At 40.3% G+C, this 19,257-nt stretch overlaps 1 protein-coding gene across 2 annotated transcripts; it reads left to right on the top strand.

Moving 5' to 3' along the window:
* The first annotated feature begins 1,013 nt into the window (after nucleotides 1-1,013).
* LOC110531545 (putative ferric-chelate reductase 1) lies at nucleotides 1,014-19,254 on the top strand. Of its 2 annotated transcripts, none has more exons than XM_036989212.1 (7): nucleotides 1,014-1,151; nucleotides 2,313-2,581; nucleotides 2,829-3,020; nucleotides 3,165-3,260; nucleotides 3,610-3,751; nucleotides 3,925-4,089; nucleotides 19,170-19,254. In XM_036989212.1, exons 2-7 carry the CDS (start codon nucleotides 2,315-2,317, stop codon nucleotides 19,211-19,213), a joined length of 906 nt encoding a protein of 301 aa, XP_036845107.1. In that variant the 5' UTR covers nucleotides 1,014-1,151; nucleotides 2,313-2,314; the 3' UTR covers nucleotides 19,214-19,254. The 2 variants fall into 2 exon arrangements, with proteins under 2 accessions (XP_036845107.1, XP_021470434.2); XM_021614759.2 differs by lacking the exon at nucleotides 19,170-19,254 and adding an exon at nucleotides 4,395-5,443.
* The last annotated feature ends 3 nt before the right edge of the window (nucleotides 19,255-19,257 follow it).

Raw genomic sequence — 19,257 nt, 5'->3', positions numbered from 1 at the left:
TGTGTGTGTGTCACTGACAATCAATCCCATTGCAGTTATCGGCTCCATTGTCTGTAACAGTGACCTTTCGTTGTTAATGGCTATGTCCTGACAACTTCACCTTCTCTCCATTACAACAGCCACTCACTTTCACTCCCATCTGATTCTCAAATGAGTGAATCAACACTCCCATTCCCTTACAACACCAGGGTGGGGCAATATAACCCATGACAGTATAGAATAATTATATAATATACATTTTTACAAAGATTTAGCATTTCATAATACACACACTACTTGGTTCATAATATTGCACTTTCTATATCTGGCTTGTTAATGAAAATCCATATCTTAAACTTCTGTCATCTCCAGAAACATTTTTCAATTTGAACTATAGCTAGTATGTCATTTTTTTAATTCATCAAAACTCGTATCTAACCCTTTGGGCAACTTGACGCAATCAAGATTGATTTCAAAACACTGCCTGCCCTCATCCACTGTGTGAGGCTCAACTCAGCTAGATCAAACAAACAGAGAAAGAATCATGTGTTACTTGAGTTGGAAAGGTGTGAATGACGCCATGTTATGACCCCGGGAAGAATCACAGAATAAGTAAAAAGACAATTATTAAATGTCGTTTGACTTTAAATGTGGATTATATTTAGTCCTAAATTATATTTAGTTCCCTTTCTTTGCAAATAGTCTTGCCTGTAGTCGCCAGCATATTTAATGCAGATATAAGTGAATGGAAGCAATTGGAGCCAGGAAGATGGGTCTTTGGGAAAAGGCAACAATGACTGGACACAATCTATTGTCGGAGGTCAGGAGTAGGCTTAAAAACAGCATTCTTTCCATTGAGTGTCGTCGCCAGTTCACCCCTCCCCCGGGAGCCTAGGTACAAGTATCTGCATGCTATTGTGAACCCCCCCCCCCCCCCCCCCCCCCCAAAAAAAAAAAAACGGAGGAGAGAGGCAGGTTTCTCCATATGTTGTCCCTCCCCTCGCGAGTGCTGTTTTAAATAGCGAGAGAGAGCTCAGCTGTGACATCGACACAAAGACACTTGTTGAGAGCATCTCCTCCGGCTCACCTTGCAGTCACGCTAAGGACAACTTGTTCAAGGAGAACCACGACGCTATTTTCCTCCAAGAAACCTTCAAGTCACGAAATTACAGGTAACGTTTCCATCTCTTTTATCTGATGATGACCATATAAACAAACTCGATGTATTTGTTTTTAACGTTTCACTGCATGATGGCATTTTCAACAATGACATAATGGTTATTATTTTCAGCTATTGGCTTGATTAATGGTTAGCCTACACTATCAGATCATAAATGATACACTTTTTGGAATACGGACGTTGGTTTTTGTCTAATTTAATTAAGGGATCTACTAATTAACAGTGGTGGAAAAAGTACCCAATTGACATATTTGACTAAAAGTAAAGATACCTTAATAGAAAAGTCACAGTAAAAGTCTAAAAGTATTTGGTTTTAAATATACTTAAGTATGTATTTACTAAAATATACGTAGTAAAACAAATAATTTCAAATTCATTATTTTAAGCAAACCAGATGGTAAAATTGTCTTGTTGTTTAAATTTATTTGTGGATAGCCAGGGGTACACTCGGACATAATTTACCTACGAAGCATTTGTGTTTTGTGAGTCGGCCAGATCAGAGGCAGTAGGGACGACAAAATAATGTTCTCTTGATAAGTGCGTGAATTGGATCATTTTCATGTCCTGCTAAGCATTCAACATTTATTTTGGGGTGTCAGGGAAAATGTATGGAGTAAAAATGACATTTTATTTAGTAATTTAGGCTAGTGAAGTAAAAGTTGTGAAAAATATAAATAGTAAAGTACAGATTCCCCGCAAAACGACTTAATTAGTACTTTAAACTAGTTGTATTTAAGTACTTTACACCACTGCCAATTAATATTGTAAATAAAACAATTCTGGTCTATTTTAATTCAACAGTGTTACCCATTCACTATGCAATGTTTTGCTGTCTAGTACACCACCATGAATGAATGACCAATTACCACAATAATATTAGGCCTATGTTTATTCACAGGTATTTTAAATCTATGTATTCACGCTGGTACGATAGCTTCCTATTCCCATTGATACAAGCTTATTTCAAAAGCTTTGAGTTGTATCATCGACAACATGTGCAAGAATGTATATGAAGTATAAGCATGATAGTGCAATGCATCTGACTGTTGATGATTACATTTGTAAATATTTAATTGTATTGATCTTTAACAAATACATTATTAGTAGTAGTAGGAGTATATCCTAACCATCTGGATCTCCATTACTCTATCAGGAATGGACAATAGCAGCAGACTGATGTTCGCAGTCGTCATGGTAATGGCATACATGGTGATGGGAGCCCAGACCCAGAACTCCACAGCGGCCCCGAACGTCACTATGGCAGCTAATGTTACTGCTACAGGACCCAACATAACAACGAACCTTAGCACAACACATTCCCCGGGCGTAAACATCACAATCAATGGTACCATGGCACCCAACACAACAATGTCTCCGACGGCTGTGGTACATGTTGTCAACACTACCGTCACAGCTCTCACGGTGAGTTGCCTAAACTATATGTCTCACTCGGTCTCCCAGAGTCTAGAAAAAGGAAGCACACATTTCTTCTCAATCTCTCAGTTTTTCCTTTCAACTAATTATCTCTCTCTCTGATAAACTTCACACACTACCATGGAAACTGAAAGCAGATTTAGCAAAATGCCTGTTTGGGAGTTTCATTTGCACTCATATGCTACACTATTTCCAAAGAAATGACAGCAACTAATGATGAACTCTTCATACACAGGTAAACATCTCAATGAAAGAATGTGGAAAGACTCAGCTCTGTGCTGCTCAGCCGGAAAACTGTGATCCGGCCGTGGCTGGTTCCTGTTTCTTCGTCTCCACCCAGCAGTCCTCGGGACAGACTTTCTCCTTCCAGCTACGAGGAGTGTCCAGTGGCTACATCGCTGTGGGCTTGTCCACAAACTCCACACTGGTATGGAAAACTGCCTTCAGAATTACTATACTTTTTACAAAACAAGGGAGTTGGTTTTGGGTTATTGACATTGGGAAGAAATGGCTCAAATGAATACTTTTTAAATGATTATTTATTTGAATTCATCCTCTCTCTCCTCTACAGGATGGTAACGCCACCATCTATGTGTGCGCCAACAACAACGGCAACGTGAATTTCTTCACCGCTCTCCTCGACAAAGGAAATCTGACCAACAACACAGTGAGTTGGACCAATCAGAACACAGTGTTTCATTTGTGACTTTCTGGAATAATTTTCAGGGTGTGGTTTGATTCCATGCAAATTCAGGAAGTTAACTATATTCAATCAGTGAGTTGAGTTAGACAAGATAGAGTACAAAAGTATGAGTATTCCATATGAATTCCATATATTCTTGGTGGTCATAGATGTTGGATATGACCTCAATTCTGACTCTTATTCCCTGCATATACACTTGGGTGCCATTTTGGACAGTGTCTGGGAGAGTAACAGGGTACCTGACTAATACTGCACTGTAGGCCTACTGACATTTGACTAATGGTAATTGTGGTAAAACCGTTGTGTTGGGTAGCTGCATGTGGACTCTGTGAAGGGCTCAGTCAACGGTCAGACCATCCAGTGCACCTTCTCTGCTACTGTCCCCAAAGTTACGTCCACCCGGAGCATCGACACCAGCTTCTACCTCTCCATCTTCAATGGATCCTTTATTAAAGGTGAGGCACTCATCCATACACGCTCCTGGTGAAGGTTCCCTTAGGTACAGATCTAGGATCAGCTCCCGCTACCCCAATCCTCACCTTAACAATTACTGGAGGAAATGCTAAACTGACCTCAGAACAGCATATCCTTCTTCAACGCTTTCTCTCTCGTTGTTCTCCTCCCTCAGGAATACTGGGTCATCCAAATGTTGTCCTGCTCAGTAATAAAGCAGTGGACCTGTCCAACCCCCAAAATGCTGTGATCAACTCTTTGAACAACATCATCCCCACTACTGCTGCTCCCTCCACCACCTCCAGCCACGCCTTTGGCCTGCAGCACACCCTGTCTCAAGGTAATAACCACATAAGAAGCGCCACTAACACTTTGTAATAATAACATGATTAAGTATTCAACTATTTATAAAGAATGTTTCATTATTCACTTAAGCATTGAAAGCAATTGATGAATAAATGTATAATTATTTATTGCGCATGTATATGACTATTCATAACGTAATTCATGGAAGTTATTATAAAGTGTTATCGTAGTAACTAATATAATCCCATATTACCTAGAGTAGACAACCAATATGAAAGGCTATATCATTTCCCCTCTCTCTCTCTCTGTTTCTCTAATATTTCTCTCTCGCCTCCATAGCTCTTCTGATCCTGCTTGGTGTACTAGGTATGATGATGCTGTAATGCAGGTCTGAAGGTGAATCACCATGCACTCAGGAATCCTGTCTCCTTCCCTTTCTCACCTTGGCCAGGCTGCATCCCTAAATGGCACCCTATTCCCTAAATACTACTGTACCTTCACTATGTAGGGAATAGGTTGCAATTCTGGACTCAATCTGGTAACAGAACAAAGGACCATCTGAAGTTATATGCAATCATGTTTTTCCACATACTCAATAAAACACCTAGTTGTGGGTAGTAAGACATTAACCAACAGAATGAACCCAGTGATACAAGGCCAAGTACTAACATATTGTGTTGATAGACAATACCGTTCATTCAAATTCATTAATTATCTCCAGCAACATTCCCAACATCAACACTTAACGTCTATCTTGTTGACTACAAAACATAGAAGCCGCCATTTTAATATATGTTGATGTTGGAGTTTTGCTGGAGATGAAGATGAACTGTCCCTGATGAAGATGAAATAACTGGGTGTAGAAACAGATCCTCCATATTTGTACTGTATACCCCCATATCATCCCCTACATGTAACTAATTTATTTGTGACAGAGGAAGTCGTTTTATAATTCTGTATTTGCTGATGTCCTGTTATGAAGGAAGACTTACGTTTGTCTGTGTTTCTTAGTGGATGTGTGTGAGAGTGACTTTGTGTAAATATTTGTGTAGTGATGAGAGTCCACACACATACCCACGCTTGGGACAAATGTCAATTCAACATCTACTGCATTCCACATCGGTTCAAAGTAATTTCATTGCAATAACATTGAAACATTGCTTAAACCAGGGTTTGCCCAGTGGGCCGTAGATTAAGTCATAAAGGCTGCATTTAGACAGGCAGACAAGTTTATACTTGTTCCAATATTTGGTCTTATGAACAATAACATCAGCTATTTTTCAGAGCTGATCAAAATACCAATTTGTGTGTGTGTGTACACTATGAAGCCACTGGATGGTGAACTGTTCTACCTGACTACCCTTTTAAATTAAATATTTGCAATAGAATCATGTTTTATTATCTTTCATGGGCATATTTTTATTGAATCTATTGACACTAAAAACCGAAAACTTTTAACATACACGCAAAATCTGACACGGCTCAACTAGGGCTGCAGGTAGCCAAGCGGTTAAGAGCGTTGAGCCAGTAACTAAAAAGGTTGCTGGTTTGAATCCCTGATCTGACAAGATGAAGAATCTGATGTATCCTCGATTAGGCAAGGCACTTAAATCTAGTTGTTCCGCATAACAAAGTCTGCTAAATGGCTATCATTTAATGTAAACCTTTTTTCAAGCCACATGAAATCCATACACGCTCCTGGTGAAGGTTCCCTTAGGTACAGATCTAGGATCAGCTCCCCCTAACCCAATCCTCACCTTAACAATTACTGGAGGAAATGCTAAACTGACCTCGGAACAGCATATAGGGGTCCGTCTTCAACTCTTTCTCTCTCGTTGTTCTCCTCCCTCAGGAATACTGGGTCATCCAAATTTTGTCCTGCTCAGTAATAAAGCAGTGGACCTGTCCAACCCCAAGTCCACAATGACCACAGTCCACAATGACCACAGTCCACAATGACTACAGTGTACAATAACCACAGTCCACATTGACCACAGTCCACAATGACCACAGTCCACAATGACCACAGTCCACAATGACTACAGTGTACAATAACCACAGTCCACATTGACCACAGTCCACAATGATCACAGTCCACAATGATCACAGTGTACAATGACCACAGTCCACATTGACAACAGTGTACAATGACCACAGTCCACAATGGCCACAGTGCACAATGACCACTGTGTACAAAGACCAGTGTTCAATACCCATCATGTACAATGACCACAGTCCACAATGTACACAGTGTACAATGACCACAGTCCACAATGATCACAGTGTACAATGAGCACAGTGTACAATGACCACAGTCCACAATGACCACAGTGTATAATGACCACAGTACACAATGACCACACTGCACAATGACAACAGTGTATAATGACCACACTGCACAATGACCACACTGCACAATGACAACAGTGTATAATGAACACACTGCACAATGACCACAGTCCACAACGACCACACTGCACAATGACCATACTGCACAATGACCACAGTGTACAATGACCACAGTCCACAATGACCACACTGCACAATGACCACACTGCACAATGACCACAGTTCACAACGACCACACTGCACAATGACCACAGTCCACAACGACCACAGTCCACAATGACCACACTGCACAATGACCACAGTGTACAATGACCACAGTGTACAATGACCACAGTCCACAACGACCACACTGCACAATGACCACAGTCCACAACGACCACAGTCCACAATGACCACAGTGCACAATGACCACAGTGCACAATGACCACAGTCCACAATGACCACACTGCACAATGACCACAGTGTACAATGACCACAGTGAGTGATAAATGATGATCACCTGCAGGAGAAGAACAAGGAAACACGTTTTGGAAAAATCCACAATCTTTCAGTCACAGAACACTTCCTCTTTCTTAGGTGTCTGTGTGTGTGTGTGTGTGCGTGTGTATGTGTGTGCGTGTTTATGTGTGTGAGTGTGTGTGCATTCATCTTTTCCTACCTTGCCAAGACTACAATGGAAGGACTAAAATGTCCTGACAATTCACCCGAGTGTGTGTGTGTGTGTGTGTGTGTGTGTGTGTGTGTGTGTGTGTGTGTGTGTGTGTGTGTGTGTGTGTGTGTGTGTGCGTGTGTGCACGCTTGTGTACGAGCACTCTTGCATTATGCAAAAACAGTTGTGTTATCATAGTCAGCAAATGTACATTTTAAATATAATTTTATGGTAGACCTAAAAGCATTTATTTAAGAAGACGCACTCCTGAATCTTACCATTATCCTCAACAGATCCTCGGACAAACAACACTTTTTGAAGACCAGTATCTATTACACATCTGGGTGTTAGGGTCAAGGTTTGGAGCAAAAGTGGAGTCAAATTATCAGGGATGATGAAGTTCAATTGAAGTATTTTTATATAAGGATCATAAGCAAGTTCTTTGTCTGTCACCTCCAGCTGAAAGAAAAGTATGAAATAATCAAACTATTAAATAATGGAAGTTCAAACAGGACTGTCTTGTGCTCCCGAGTAGAAGTAATCCACTGTATATGTAATTTGTAATATCACTAGAGACTTAAACTTACTAGTGTTTTGTTGATAAATGTAGATCCATTGTACAAGGCGTATTGAACTGTAAATGTTCCATTTTCATACACAACAATCATTGACTAATTGGACTGAAAAAATATCAACAATATTTAAAATCAGCAAGTTCTTCAGATTTTGTTGTCGTAATTAATGAAGTATGTTTTGGTGATGAATGGAGAGGTTCCTGTATTGTCTAAGTATCTGATTTATAAAAGGTTGATATGGGTTGCCATACACAAGGTCACTGGTTTGAATCCCATCCTAACCTTAACAAATTAGATTTACTTGCCTTTATTTAACCAATCCCTAAACATACTTGCTTAAACTTTACCACTTCATTGCTGTCCTTCGAATAAAATGAAATAAGTAAAACTGGATGTGTTGTGTTGAGTTAGTATGTCACTGATGATCCCCAGGTACCCCTTAAGTGTCTCTGATCTCCACTATTATCCACTATGTAATCTCCACTATGTAAGGTGGGCTGGTTGTGACAGAGATGTAGGTGCAGTTCATGGAGTAATCTCTAACATCGCAGCCCTTAGGTTCAGATAGGTGCTTTCTTTGTCTCAAACACTGTGTGGAAAACAGGCACTTAAACAAATATACAGATGAAGTTGGAAGATTACATACACCTTAGCCAAATACATTTAAACTCAGTTTTTCACAATTCCTGACATTTAATCCTAGTAAAAATTCCCTGTCTTCAGTCAGTTAGGATCACCACTTTATTTTAAGAATGTGAAATGTCAGAAAAATCGAGTGATTTATAACAGCTTTTATTTCTTTCATCACATTCCCAGTGGGTCAGAAGTTTACATACACTCAATTAGTATTTGGTAGCATTGACTTTAAATTGTTTAACTTGGGTCAAACGTTTCGGGTAGTCTTCCACAAGCTTCCCACAATAAGTTGGGTGAATTTTGGCCCATTCCTCCTGACAGAGCTGGTGTAACTGAGTCAGGTTTGTAAGGCCTCCTTGCTCGCACACGCTTTTTCAGTTCTGCAAACAAATTTTCTATAGGATTGAGGTCAGGGCTTTCAGATGGCCACTCCAATACCTTGACTTTGTTGTCCTTAATTAAGCCATTTTGCCACAACTTTGGATGTATGCTTGGGCTCACTGTCAATTTTGAAGACTCATTTGTGACCAAGCTTTAACTTCCTGACTAATGTCTTGAGATGCTTCAATATATCCACGTCATTTTCCTTTCCTCATGATTCCATCTATTTTGTGAAGTGCACCAGGCCCTCCTTCAGCCAAGCACCCCCACAACATAATGCTGCCACCCCTGTGCTTCACGGTTGGGATGGTTTTCTTCGGCTTGCAAGCCACCCCCTTATTCCTCCAAAAATAACGATGGTCATTATGTCCAAACAGTTCTATTTTTGTTTCATCATACCAGAGGACAAGTCTCCAAAAAGGACCATCTTTGTCCCCATGTGCAGGCTTTTTTACGGCGGTTTTAGAGCAGTGGCTTCTTCCTTGCTGAGCGGCCTTTCAGGTTATGTTGATGTAGGTCTCGATTTACTGTGGATATAGAAACTTTTGTACCCATTTCCTCCAGCATCTTCACATGGTCCATGCTGTTGTTCTGGGATTGATTTGCACTTTTTGCACCAAAGTAGGTTCATCTCTAGGAGACAGAATGCATCTTGATCCTGAGCGGTATGAAGACTGCGTGGTCCCATGGTGTTTATACTTGCGCAAGAACAATTACATAGTACAAGTAATATGAAAATTGTAACGGCCATTGTTGGTGGAAGAAGGTGAGGACCAATGCGCAGCGTGGTAAGTGTCCATAGTGTCATTGATTTCATGAACACAAAACAAAATAATGAGAACGAAACGAAACAGTCCTGAACAGTGAATACAAAAAACACTGAACAGAAAATAATCAACCCACAACTCAAAGGGTGAAAACAGGCTACCTAAGTATGGTTCTCAATCAGGGACAACGATTGACAGCTGCCTTTGATTGAGAACCATACCAGGACAAACACAGAAATCCCAAATCATAGAAAAAAGAACATAGACTGCCCACCCCAACTCACGCCCTGACCATACTAAAACAAAGACAAAACAAAAGAACTAGGGTCAGAACGTGACAAAAATAATAAATATCATATTCAATCATTTTCCTATTCAACAAAAGTGGGTGAATCGGGCTTGAAATAATGTAAATGTGTTCTAAACATAGTAGCAATCAAACAACTTATTATTTCATTTCACCTTTCTTATAACTGTCAAAAAAAATAGATTACTTAGTGACAGTGCAACATTGGCACCATTTTATACTACTGATGACAGAATATTCTGTCCTGCGTCCTCAGTGACACAGAGTCACGATTCAAATGCATGCCAACTTGTTACAACCTTGCCTTTAAGCACAACATTTTCGTCCCTGTGTGCCAATGACAAAGTGGTCTTGTTTAATTTCTACGAAATGAAACTTTTTCGTGTTGAGAACAGTAAATCTGAGATCGATATTGCTGTATTCTCTAGACTCCGCCCTTTTATCTGCCTGATCGCAAGTGGGGCTCCGATGCTCGTAGCCAGAGGAAATCGATCCTTTGTCTGGATAGGCCAGAAAATGTGACAGTTCGCCTCTTATGCAAATACGGTTTCCGATTGCAAACTCTCCATCTCACCTTCTCGCAGGCAGCAGCAACTGAATGGTGAGACTCAGCTGTTTCACTGAGCATAAAGCCGATGTCACATGAAGCAACCTGGACTAAATGTATGTTGCTTGCACCAATGTTACATCGGGGTTTCTCTGTGTGTCACGTACCCAAAAAAATTGCTTGCAACTTAGTTGCATCGTAAGAGATTGAGTCAATCTTCTTTCATACAGCTCACCATACAGTGTCCAATCAGTGAGCAGAACAAAGTTAGCATGACATGTCATTGTTCACAGAGCACTGTGCTCACAAAAGTGCCATTCGGAACGGGTCCACAACTGCTACTAGTCCCCTATCTAGGGGACTTGACATCGGAAAGGTTTTTAAAGCTATTTTCAGAAAGGTTGCCTCAATAACTTGTTAGAGGATTGTGGGTAATTAAAAGTTTTAGACTTTATGTTACCTTACACAATGCTGTATGCATGTCTGTAGAAAGAGAATGTGATGTCTATATTTCTATTAAGTACTTTGTTATATTTGCTTTAATGGATCATGATGATCAGGTTTAAAAACCGCTGTGAAAATTGACTGTTGAATTACAAGAGACCACACCAGTCAATCTGGAATTAGCACTACACTCAACACTGCATGCTGAATTAAGTTAAAATAGTACAGGTATTATGTATTTATACTTGTGTCTGAGTCCAAGAGGAATTGTAGTAGTAGATTCAGGTGTGGACGTATTAGGAATCATAGTAGTAGGACTAGGAGTAGTGGATGTAGCAGTAGGAGGCATAGTAGTAGGACTAGGAGTAGCAGATGTAGCAGTAGGAGGCATAGTAGTAGGACTAGGAGTAGCAGATGTAGCAGTAGGATGCATAGTAGTAGGACTAGGAGTAGCAGATGTAGCAGTAGTAGGCATAGTAGTAGGACTAGGAGTAGCAGATGTAGCAGTAGGAGGCATAGTAGTAGGACTAGGAGTAGCAGATGTAGCAGTAGGAGGCATAGTAGTAGGACTAGGAGTAGCAGATGTAGCAGTAGGAGGCACAGTAGTAGGACTAGGAGTAGCAGATGTAGCAGTAGGAGGTATAGTAGTAGGACTAGGAGTAGCAGATGTAGCAGTAGGAGGCATAGTAGTAGGACTAGGAGTAGCAGATGTAGCAGTAGGAGGTATAGTAGTAGGACTAGGAGTAGCAGATGTAGCAGTAGGAGGTATAGTAGTAGGACTAGGAGTAGCAGATGTAGCAGTAGGAGGCATAGTAGTAGGACTAGGAGTAGCAGATGTAGCAGTAGGAGGCATAGTAGTAGGACTAGGAGTAGCAGATGTAGCAGTAGGAGGCATAGTAGTAGGACTAGGAGTAGCAGATGTAGCAGTAGGAGGCACAGTAGTGCTGTTCAGAGCTGTTTGGGATAGGTTCACGATTTGATGTTGTAGAGGAGTAGCAGTTGTATTTGAGGCAGCTGCTGTTAAAGTAGGAGCAGTAGTTGTTGTAGAAGGAGCTGTAGATGTTATAGTAGGAGCAGTTGTTGTTGTAGTAGGAACAGTTGTTGTAGTAGAAGCTGTGGTTGCCTTAGTAGGAGCTGTAGTTGTTGTAGTAGGAGCTGTAGTTGTTGTAGTTTCAGGAATTTTACAACCCTAACAGTAACTCACTGCGATCCCATTGCAAGGCACAAGAACGATCCCAGTTCCACTGCCGAGAGAGAACATTCCCACAGCCTTGTTCTGTCCTTCCTCATGGGCCTCCAGAAGAAACCCTTTATAGGTGAAGGTTCCTGACAGAGTCTCTGAGAAAGAGAGAGAGGTAGAAAGGGAGTGAGTGAAATGGAGATAAATTGAAAAAGGGAGAGAGAAGGAGAAAGAAGGAGAAATTGAGTGCTAAAACGCTGGACGACATGTCCTTGGACTAAGTCATGATTCCCTGCCTCTTAGCAATCTTATATTGTCACGTTAACTGTGCTGGAATATGCTACGTGAAAAGTTAATGCCTGAGCAGTGACGGATTGCCAAAGGGCAGTTCTGGTAAATGGTATATCTCAAATCAAACCAAACTTTATTCGTAACATGCGCCGAATACAGGTAGGTGGTCTGGTTGACAGTGACAGTGTATGGTGAGGAAGAGCTCTGCCCTGTGCTGCCATGAAAACTATTACCAGGTAGCATTGAGCCACACTGAGAAGCAATGGAAGATCCTCCCCCACTGAAACCCTCCACTTGTAAAGCAGTCAGAGAGAGGAGAACGCAGAGAAAACACACCATTTCTCTGTATAGAAGAGCATACATGAGCCTCCATGTTAGAAGACATTGAAACAAATATCCAGTCTTGTTCAATAGAACTTAATCCAAAAAAAGACAAGTATTCAGGTGAATTGTTTGGTGCCAAATTATGTATTAGGCTTTTTTATTATCTATCTCTAGCATGACGTCTTAAACCCTAATTTCTAACATTACTGAGGACGATTACTATTATTGCTATTAAAACAACAAAAATACATTACAAAGACAATGTGAATGGGTGCTCGCGTCAGTGGGTGCTCTGGTCAGTGGGATGCCAGCATGGCGAAGCCCCCTGCCTAAAGGGATTTTCCAGGGCGGGAAGGACCAAGCCCTGCCTGATGCCCAGGCTGGTATGGAAGCGAGCGCACCCATATGTCACGCCCTGATCAGTTTCACCTGTCTTGTGCTTGTCTCCACCCCCTCTAGGTGTTGCTCGTCTTCCCCATTATCCATTGAGTATTTATACCTGTGTTTTCTGTCTGTCTGTTCCAGTTCGTCTTTTTGTTCAAGTTTACCAGCGTTTGTCCTGTCAGCTCCTGTCTTTTCCCAGCCACTCTTTTTTTGCGTCTTCCTGGTTTTTGACCTTTGCCTGTCCTGACCCTGTACCTGCCCGCCTGACCTCTCTGCCTGTCCCTGACCCTGAGCTTGCCTGCCGTCCTGTACCTTGCTTCTGCTCTGGATTAAAGACCCCTGCCTTCCTTGACCTGTCGTTTGCCTGTCCCAGTGTTATGATAAGCATTGTTACTTCACACCATCTGCACTTGGGTCTTACAGTGCCTTGCGAAAGTATTCGGCCCCCTTGAACTTTGCGACCTTTTGCCACATTTCAGGCTTCAAACATAAAGATATAAAAATGTATTTTTTTGTGAAGAATCAACAACAAGTGGGACACAATCATGAAGTGGAATGACATTTATTGGATATTTCAAACTTTTTTAACAAATCAAAAACTGAAAAATTGGGCGTGCAAAATTATTCAGCCCCTTTACTTTCAGTGCAGCAAACTCTCTCCAGAAGTTCAGTGAGGATCTCTGAATGATCCAATGTTGACCTAAATGACTAATGATGATAAATACAATCCACCTGTGTGTAATCAAGTCTCCGTACAAATGCACCTGCACTGTGATAGTCTCAGAGGTCCGTCAAAAGCGCAGAGAGCATCATGAAGAACAAGGAACACACCAGGCAGGTCCGAGATACTGTTGTGAAGAAGTTTAAAGCCGGATTTGGATACAAAAAGATTTCCCAAGCTTTAAACATCCCAATGAGCACTGTGCAAGCGATAATATTGAAATGGAAGGAGTATCAGACCACTGCAAATCTACCAAGACCTGGCCGTCCCTCTAAACTTTCAGCTCATACAAGGAGAAGACTGATCAGAGATGCCGCCAAGAGGCCCATGATCACTCTGGATGAACTGCAGAGATCTACAGCTGAGGTGGGAGACTCTGTCCATAGGACAACAATATATTGCAATATACAACAATATACAGCAATATACAACGTATATTGCACAAATCTGGCCTTTATGGAAGAGTGGCAAGAAGAAAGCCATTTCTTAAAGATATCCATAAAAAGTGTTGTTTAAAGTTTGCCACAAGCCACCTGGGAGACACACCAAACATGTGGAAGAAGGTGCTCTGGTCAGATGAAACCAAAATTGAACTTTTTGGCAACAATGCAAAACGTTATGTTTGGCGTAAAAGCAACACAGCTGAACACACCATCCCCACTGTCAAACATGGTGGTGGCAGCATCATGGTTTGGGCCTGTTTTTCTTCAGCAGGGACAGGGAAGATGGTTAAAATTGATGGGAAGATGGATGGAGCCAAATACAGGACCATTCTGGAAGAAAACCTGATGGAGTCTGCAAAAGACCTGAGACTGGGACGGAGATTTGTCTTCCAACAAGACAATGATCCAAAACACAAAGCGAAATCTACAATGGAATGGTTCAAAAATAAACATATCCAGGTGTTAGAATGGCCAAGTCAAAGTCCAGACCTGAATCCAATCGAGAATCTGTGGAAAGAACTGAAAACTGCTGTTCACAAATGCTCTCCATCCAACCTCACTGAGCTCGAGCTGTTTTGCAAGGAGGAATGGGAAAAAAATTCAGTCTCTCGATGTGCAAAACTGATAGAGACATACCCCAAGCGACTTACAGCTGTAATCGCAGCAAAAGGTGGCGCTACAAAGTATTAATTTAAGGGGGCTGAATAATTTTACACGCCCAATTTTTCAGTTTTTGATTTGTTAAAAAAGTTTGAAATATCCAATAAATGTTGTTCCACTTCATGATTGTGTCCCACTTGTTGTTGATTCTTCACAAAAAATACAGTTTTATATCTTTATGTTTGAAGCCTGAAATGTGGCAAAAGGTCGCAAAGTTCAAGGGGGCCGAATACTTTCGCAAGGCACTGTACCTTGATTCCTGATACCATCACCACCACGACCAGCACACACACTTCTCAGACCGTGAAACCAAAACACAAAACATATATAACTAAACACACATTCTCACCCTGATTGGAGGAGCTCAAACATTTATACTGTTCATGTGTCTATGTATTTATTCCAACACTCATTAATTCCAACCTTCAGACAGTCACAGATCAACCCATCTTTCCCAGTAAATCATCATCCTACCATTTTCTCCTGCAACACTTCCCTCCATTCACTAGTGACTGACAATTATTTGTTAGTGTTATTAACATAGGCCTGTTAAATAGTTAGTAGTGAAAGTAGTTCATTCAAATATGGCTTATCGGGTTGATTTAACTTCAGCTAGACGAGTGTTGAATTCAACTGTTTCAAGGACGTGATATACAACCGAGTGTGAATCAGAGCTTGGCATACAGACACCATATATATCAGGTCCCACGTCATGGTAACACAAATAAATACCTGTCTTCATCTACTTATCAAGAACTCCACTTCCTTGTGACCTAATAACACACACACGCGCACACACACACACACACACACACACACACACACACACACACACACTTGTTTGACATGTTTTTGAGTGCTCCTTGGCAAGGTTCCATAGCTGTGACATGACAATAAATGTTCATGTTAAAATAACACAGTAGATTGTTGTTTATCTTGCAAACGTTTCATGTAGCTGTTGAAGACATATAATTAACAAAGGAGGTCCTACAGTAAGGTATTATATATGGATCTTAATGTAGGTCAGGCACTATGAAGCAATTAAAGCGGCATTGTTTCCAAATATAGTTTTATTTAATTTTGACATGCCTTACGCAGGAAGAATTCCAGTCTGACTCTGAGTCAAGTCTGGTTGGTTTTACATTTTTATCTAATAGAAGAACCAAGTAAACAACCAAATGGTGGACGCTGACACATAGATTCCCTTTGACGTCAAGTCTCTGTTGACACAGCAAGGACAAATCATGCAACACATTTGTAAAACCCACAACAAGGAAGCTGTAATTAAATGTTTCCTCATCATGATTTATGTTCAGAAGCAAATTAACTCTACTCTTGAATTGTATTGCAACAGAATGGTTGTGCTGCTGGTCCAGTTTCAACTGTTCTGCCTGCGGCTAGGGAACCATGACCTGTTCAGCGGACGTGCTACCTTCTACCGCAACTGCTTTCTCAACCTCTGAATGCTCGGCTATGAAAGCCAACTGACATTTACTCCTGAGGTACTGACCTGTTGCACTCAAATACCACTGTGATTATTATTTTACCCTGCTAGTCATCTATGAACGTTTGAACATCTGAAGAACAATCTGGCCTTAAATGGCCATGTACTCTTATAATCTCCACCCAGCACAGCCAGAAGAGGACTGGCCACCCCTCAGAGCTTGGTTCCTCTTTAGGTTTCTTCCTAGGTTCCTGCTTTTCTAGGAAGTTTTTCCTAGCCACCGTGCTTCTACATCTGCATTGCTTGCTGTTTGGGGTTTTAGGCTGGGTTTCTCTATAGCACCTTGTGACATCTGCTGATATAAAAGGGCTTTAAAAATATGTTTGATTGAACAGCAAACCTGGTTTCAAAAAACTCCTCTTCCCTATTTGACCTAAATAGTTTGTGTGTATGTATTAGTATGTAGGCTACGTGTGCCTTTTTAATTTGAATGTATTTATTTTATTTTAACCTCACTAGGGTAGGGGGCACTATTTTCACGTCCGGATGAAAAGTGTGCCCAAAGTAAACTGCCTGCTGCTCAGGCCCAGAAGCTAGAATATGGATAGATTTGGAAAGAAAACACTCTAAAGTTTCTAAATCTGTTAAAATTATGTCTGTGAGTATAACAGAACTTATTTGGCAGGCGAAGCCCTGAGAACAAACCAACCAGGATATTTTTTTTTGAGGTCACTCTCTTTTCAATTTATTTCAATGTAGATCTAGATTTCTAAGGCACTTGCTTGCAGTTCCTATCACTTCCACTAGATGTCAACAGTCTTTTGAAATTGGTTGATGTTTTTCTTTTGAGTAATGAAGAAGTAGGGCTGTTCAGAATGAGGGTCGAGTTTAGTGTACTGTTGTGGATGGGGCGTGCGACCTGAAAGCTTGCTCCACATTGTTTTCGTCCGCTATTGAACACAGTTTATTCCCTCTTAAATTTGATTGATTATTTACGTTTAAAAATACCTAAAGTTGGATTAGGAAAGTTGTTTGAAATGTTTGCATCAAGTTTACATGTAACTTATTAGATACTTTGTAGTCATGTTGCGCGAGTTGGAACCGGTGTATTTTCTCAATGAAATGCGCCAAATAAATGGACATTTTGGGATATAATGACAGAATTTGACCTAAAGGACCATTTGTGATATTTAATGGACATATTGGAGTGCCAACAGAAGATCTTCAAAGGAAAGGCATGAATTATATCGTTTTTTCTGACTTTTGTGTCGCGCCTGGCGGATTGAAATGTAATTTTAATGTGTTTGTTTGATGAGGTACGGTCCTCAGATAATAGCATGGTTTGCTTTCGCCGTAAAGCCTTTTTGAAATCTGACACTGTGGTTGGATTGACAAGAAGTTCATCTTTAATCTGATGTATAACACTTGTATGATTTATGAATTATTATTATGAGTATTTCTGGTTTTGAATTTGGCGCGCTGCTATTACACTGGGTGTTGTCAAATCAATCCCGTTAACGAGATTGGCACGCTAAGGGATCACTAAGAAGTTAATTGAAAGTCACCCAGTAAAATACAAATTGAGTAAAAGTCTAAAAGTATTTGTTTTGAAATATACATAACTATCAAAAATGAATGTATTTGCTAAAATATACTTAGGTATCAAAAATAAAACTATAAATCATTTAAAATTCCTTATATTAAACCAGATGGCAAAATTTTATTTTTTATTTCTTTATGGATAGACACGTGCACACTCCAACACTCAGACGTTATTTACGAACTAAACATTTGTGTTTCAGTGTTCCGACAGATCAGAGGCAGTAGGGATGACCAGGGATGTTCTCTTGATAACTGCATGAATTGGACAATTTCCTTGCTAAGCATTCAAAATGAAACGAGTACTTCTTGTTGTCAAGGAAAATGTATGGATTAAAAATAACGTTATTTTATTGAGTAATTTATGCAAGTAGTACTTTAAAGTAATTTTATTTAAGTAATGTGAATAAAATTATGGTGTATTTATTTCAACAAAGTTCCCCGTTAACTATTCAGTGTTCTGTTGTCTATTACACCACCATGAATGTATGACCAATTACCACAATAGTATTAGACCTATGTTTATTCACAGATATTTTAATGTATTTATTCAAGCTGGTACGATAGTTTCATATTCCCATTGATACAACTCAAAGCTTTTGAAATAAGCTTGTATCATCGACAACATGTGCGAGCATGTATATGAAGTATAAGCATGATAGTGCAATGCATCTGACTGTTGATGATTACATTTGTAAATATTTAATTGTATTGATCTTTAACAAATACATTATTAGTAGTGGTAGTAGTAGTAGGAGTATGTCCTAACCATCTGGATCTCAGTTACTCTATCAGGAATGGACAATAGCAGCAGACTGATGTTTGCAGTCGTCATGGTAATGGCGTACATGGTGATGGGAGCCCAGACCCAGAACTCCACAACGGCCCCGCACGTCACAATGGCAGCTAATACAGCTACGGAACCCAACGTAACAATGCTCCGAACGTAACTATCAGCCAATGGTACTATGGCACCCAACACAACAATTCTCTGACAGGCTGTGGTACCTGTTGTCAACATCACCGTCACAGCTTTCACGGTGAGTTGCCTAGGCTACATGTCTCACTCGGTCTCACAGAGTCTCTGACTAGAAAAAGGAACAATACATTTCTTATCACTCAGTTTTCCCTCCAAACTAATTATCACTACTTTCCCTCTCTAAACGTATCTCTTTCTTTACTCTCTCTCTCTTAATAATTGATAAGCATTAAAAGCAATTTATGAATACATAATTATGAGTAACTTATAAAACATTTATAAACATGTACGACCATTTATAACGTTGTAATTTATGGAAGTTATTAGGTTGACCATATTAACTAATCGAATATAATCCCATATCATTTAGAGTAGACAACCAATATGAACGGTTTTATAATTTCCTCTCCTCTCTCACTCTCCCTCTTCCATAGCTCTTCTGATCCTGCTAGGTGTACTAGGTATGATGATGCTGTAATGCAGGTCTGAATGTGAAGCACCATGCACTCAGGAATTCTGCCT

The sequence above is a fragment of the Oncorhynchus mykiss genome, chromosome 9 (genome assembly GCF_013265735.2).
Source record: "Oncorhynchus mykiss isolate Arlee chromosome 9, USDA_OmykA_1.1, whole genome shotgun sequence".
Taxonomy (NCBI): Eukaryota; Metazoa; Chordata; class Actinopteri; order Salmoniformes; family Salmonidae; genus Oncorhynchus; species Oncorhynchus mykiss.
This window is presented reverse-complemented; position numbering and strand designations above follow the sequence as displayed.

Bases quoted from the DNA above. Each gene is read 5' to 3' on its own strand.
- LOC110531545 (XM_036989212.1), top strand. From the start codon at position 2,315: ATGGACAATAGCAGCAGACTGATGTTCGCAGTCGTCATGGTAATGGCA. The intron at 2,582-2,828 runs GTGAGTTGCCTA...CTTCATACACAG, and splicing joins CTACCGTCACAGCTCTCACG to GTAAACATCTCAATGAAAGA. The intron at 3,261-3,609 runs GTGAGTTGGACC...TGTGTTGGGTAG, and splicing joins GAAATCTGACCAACAACACA to CTGCATGTGGACTCTGTGAA.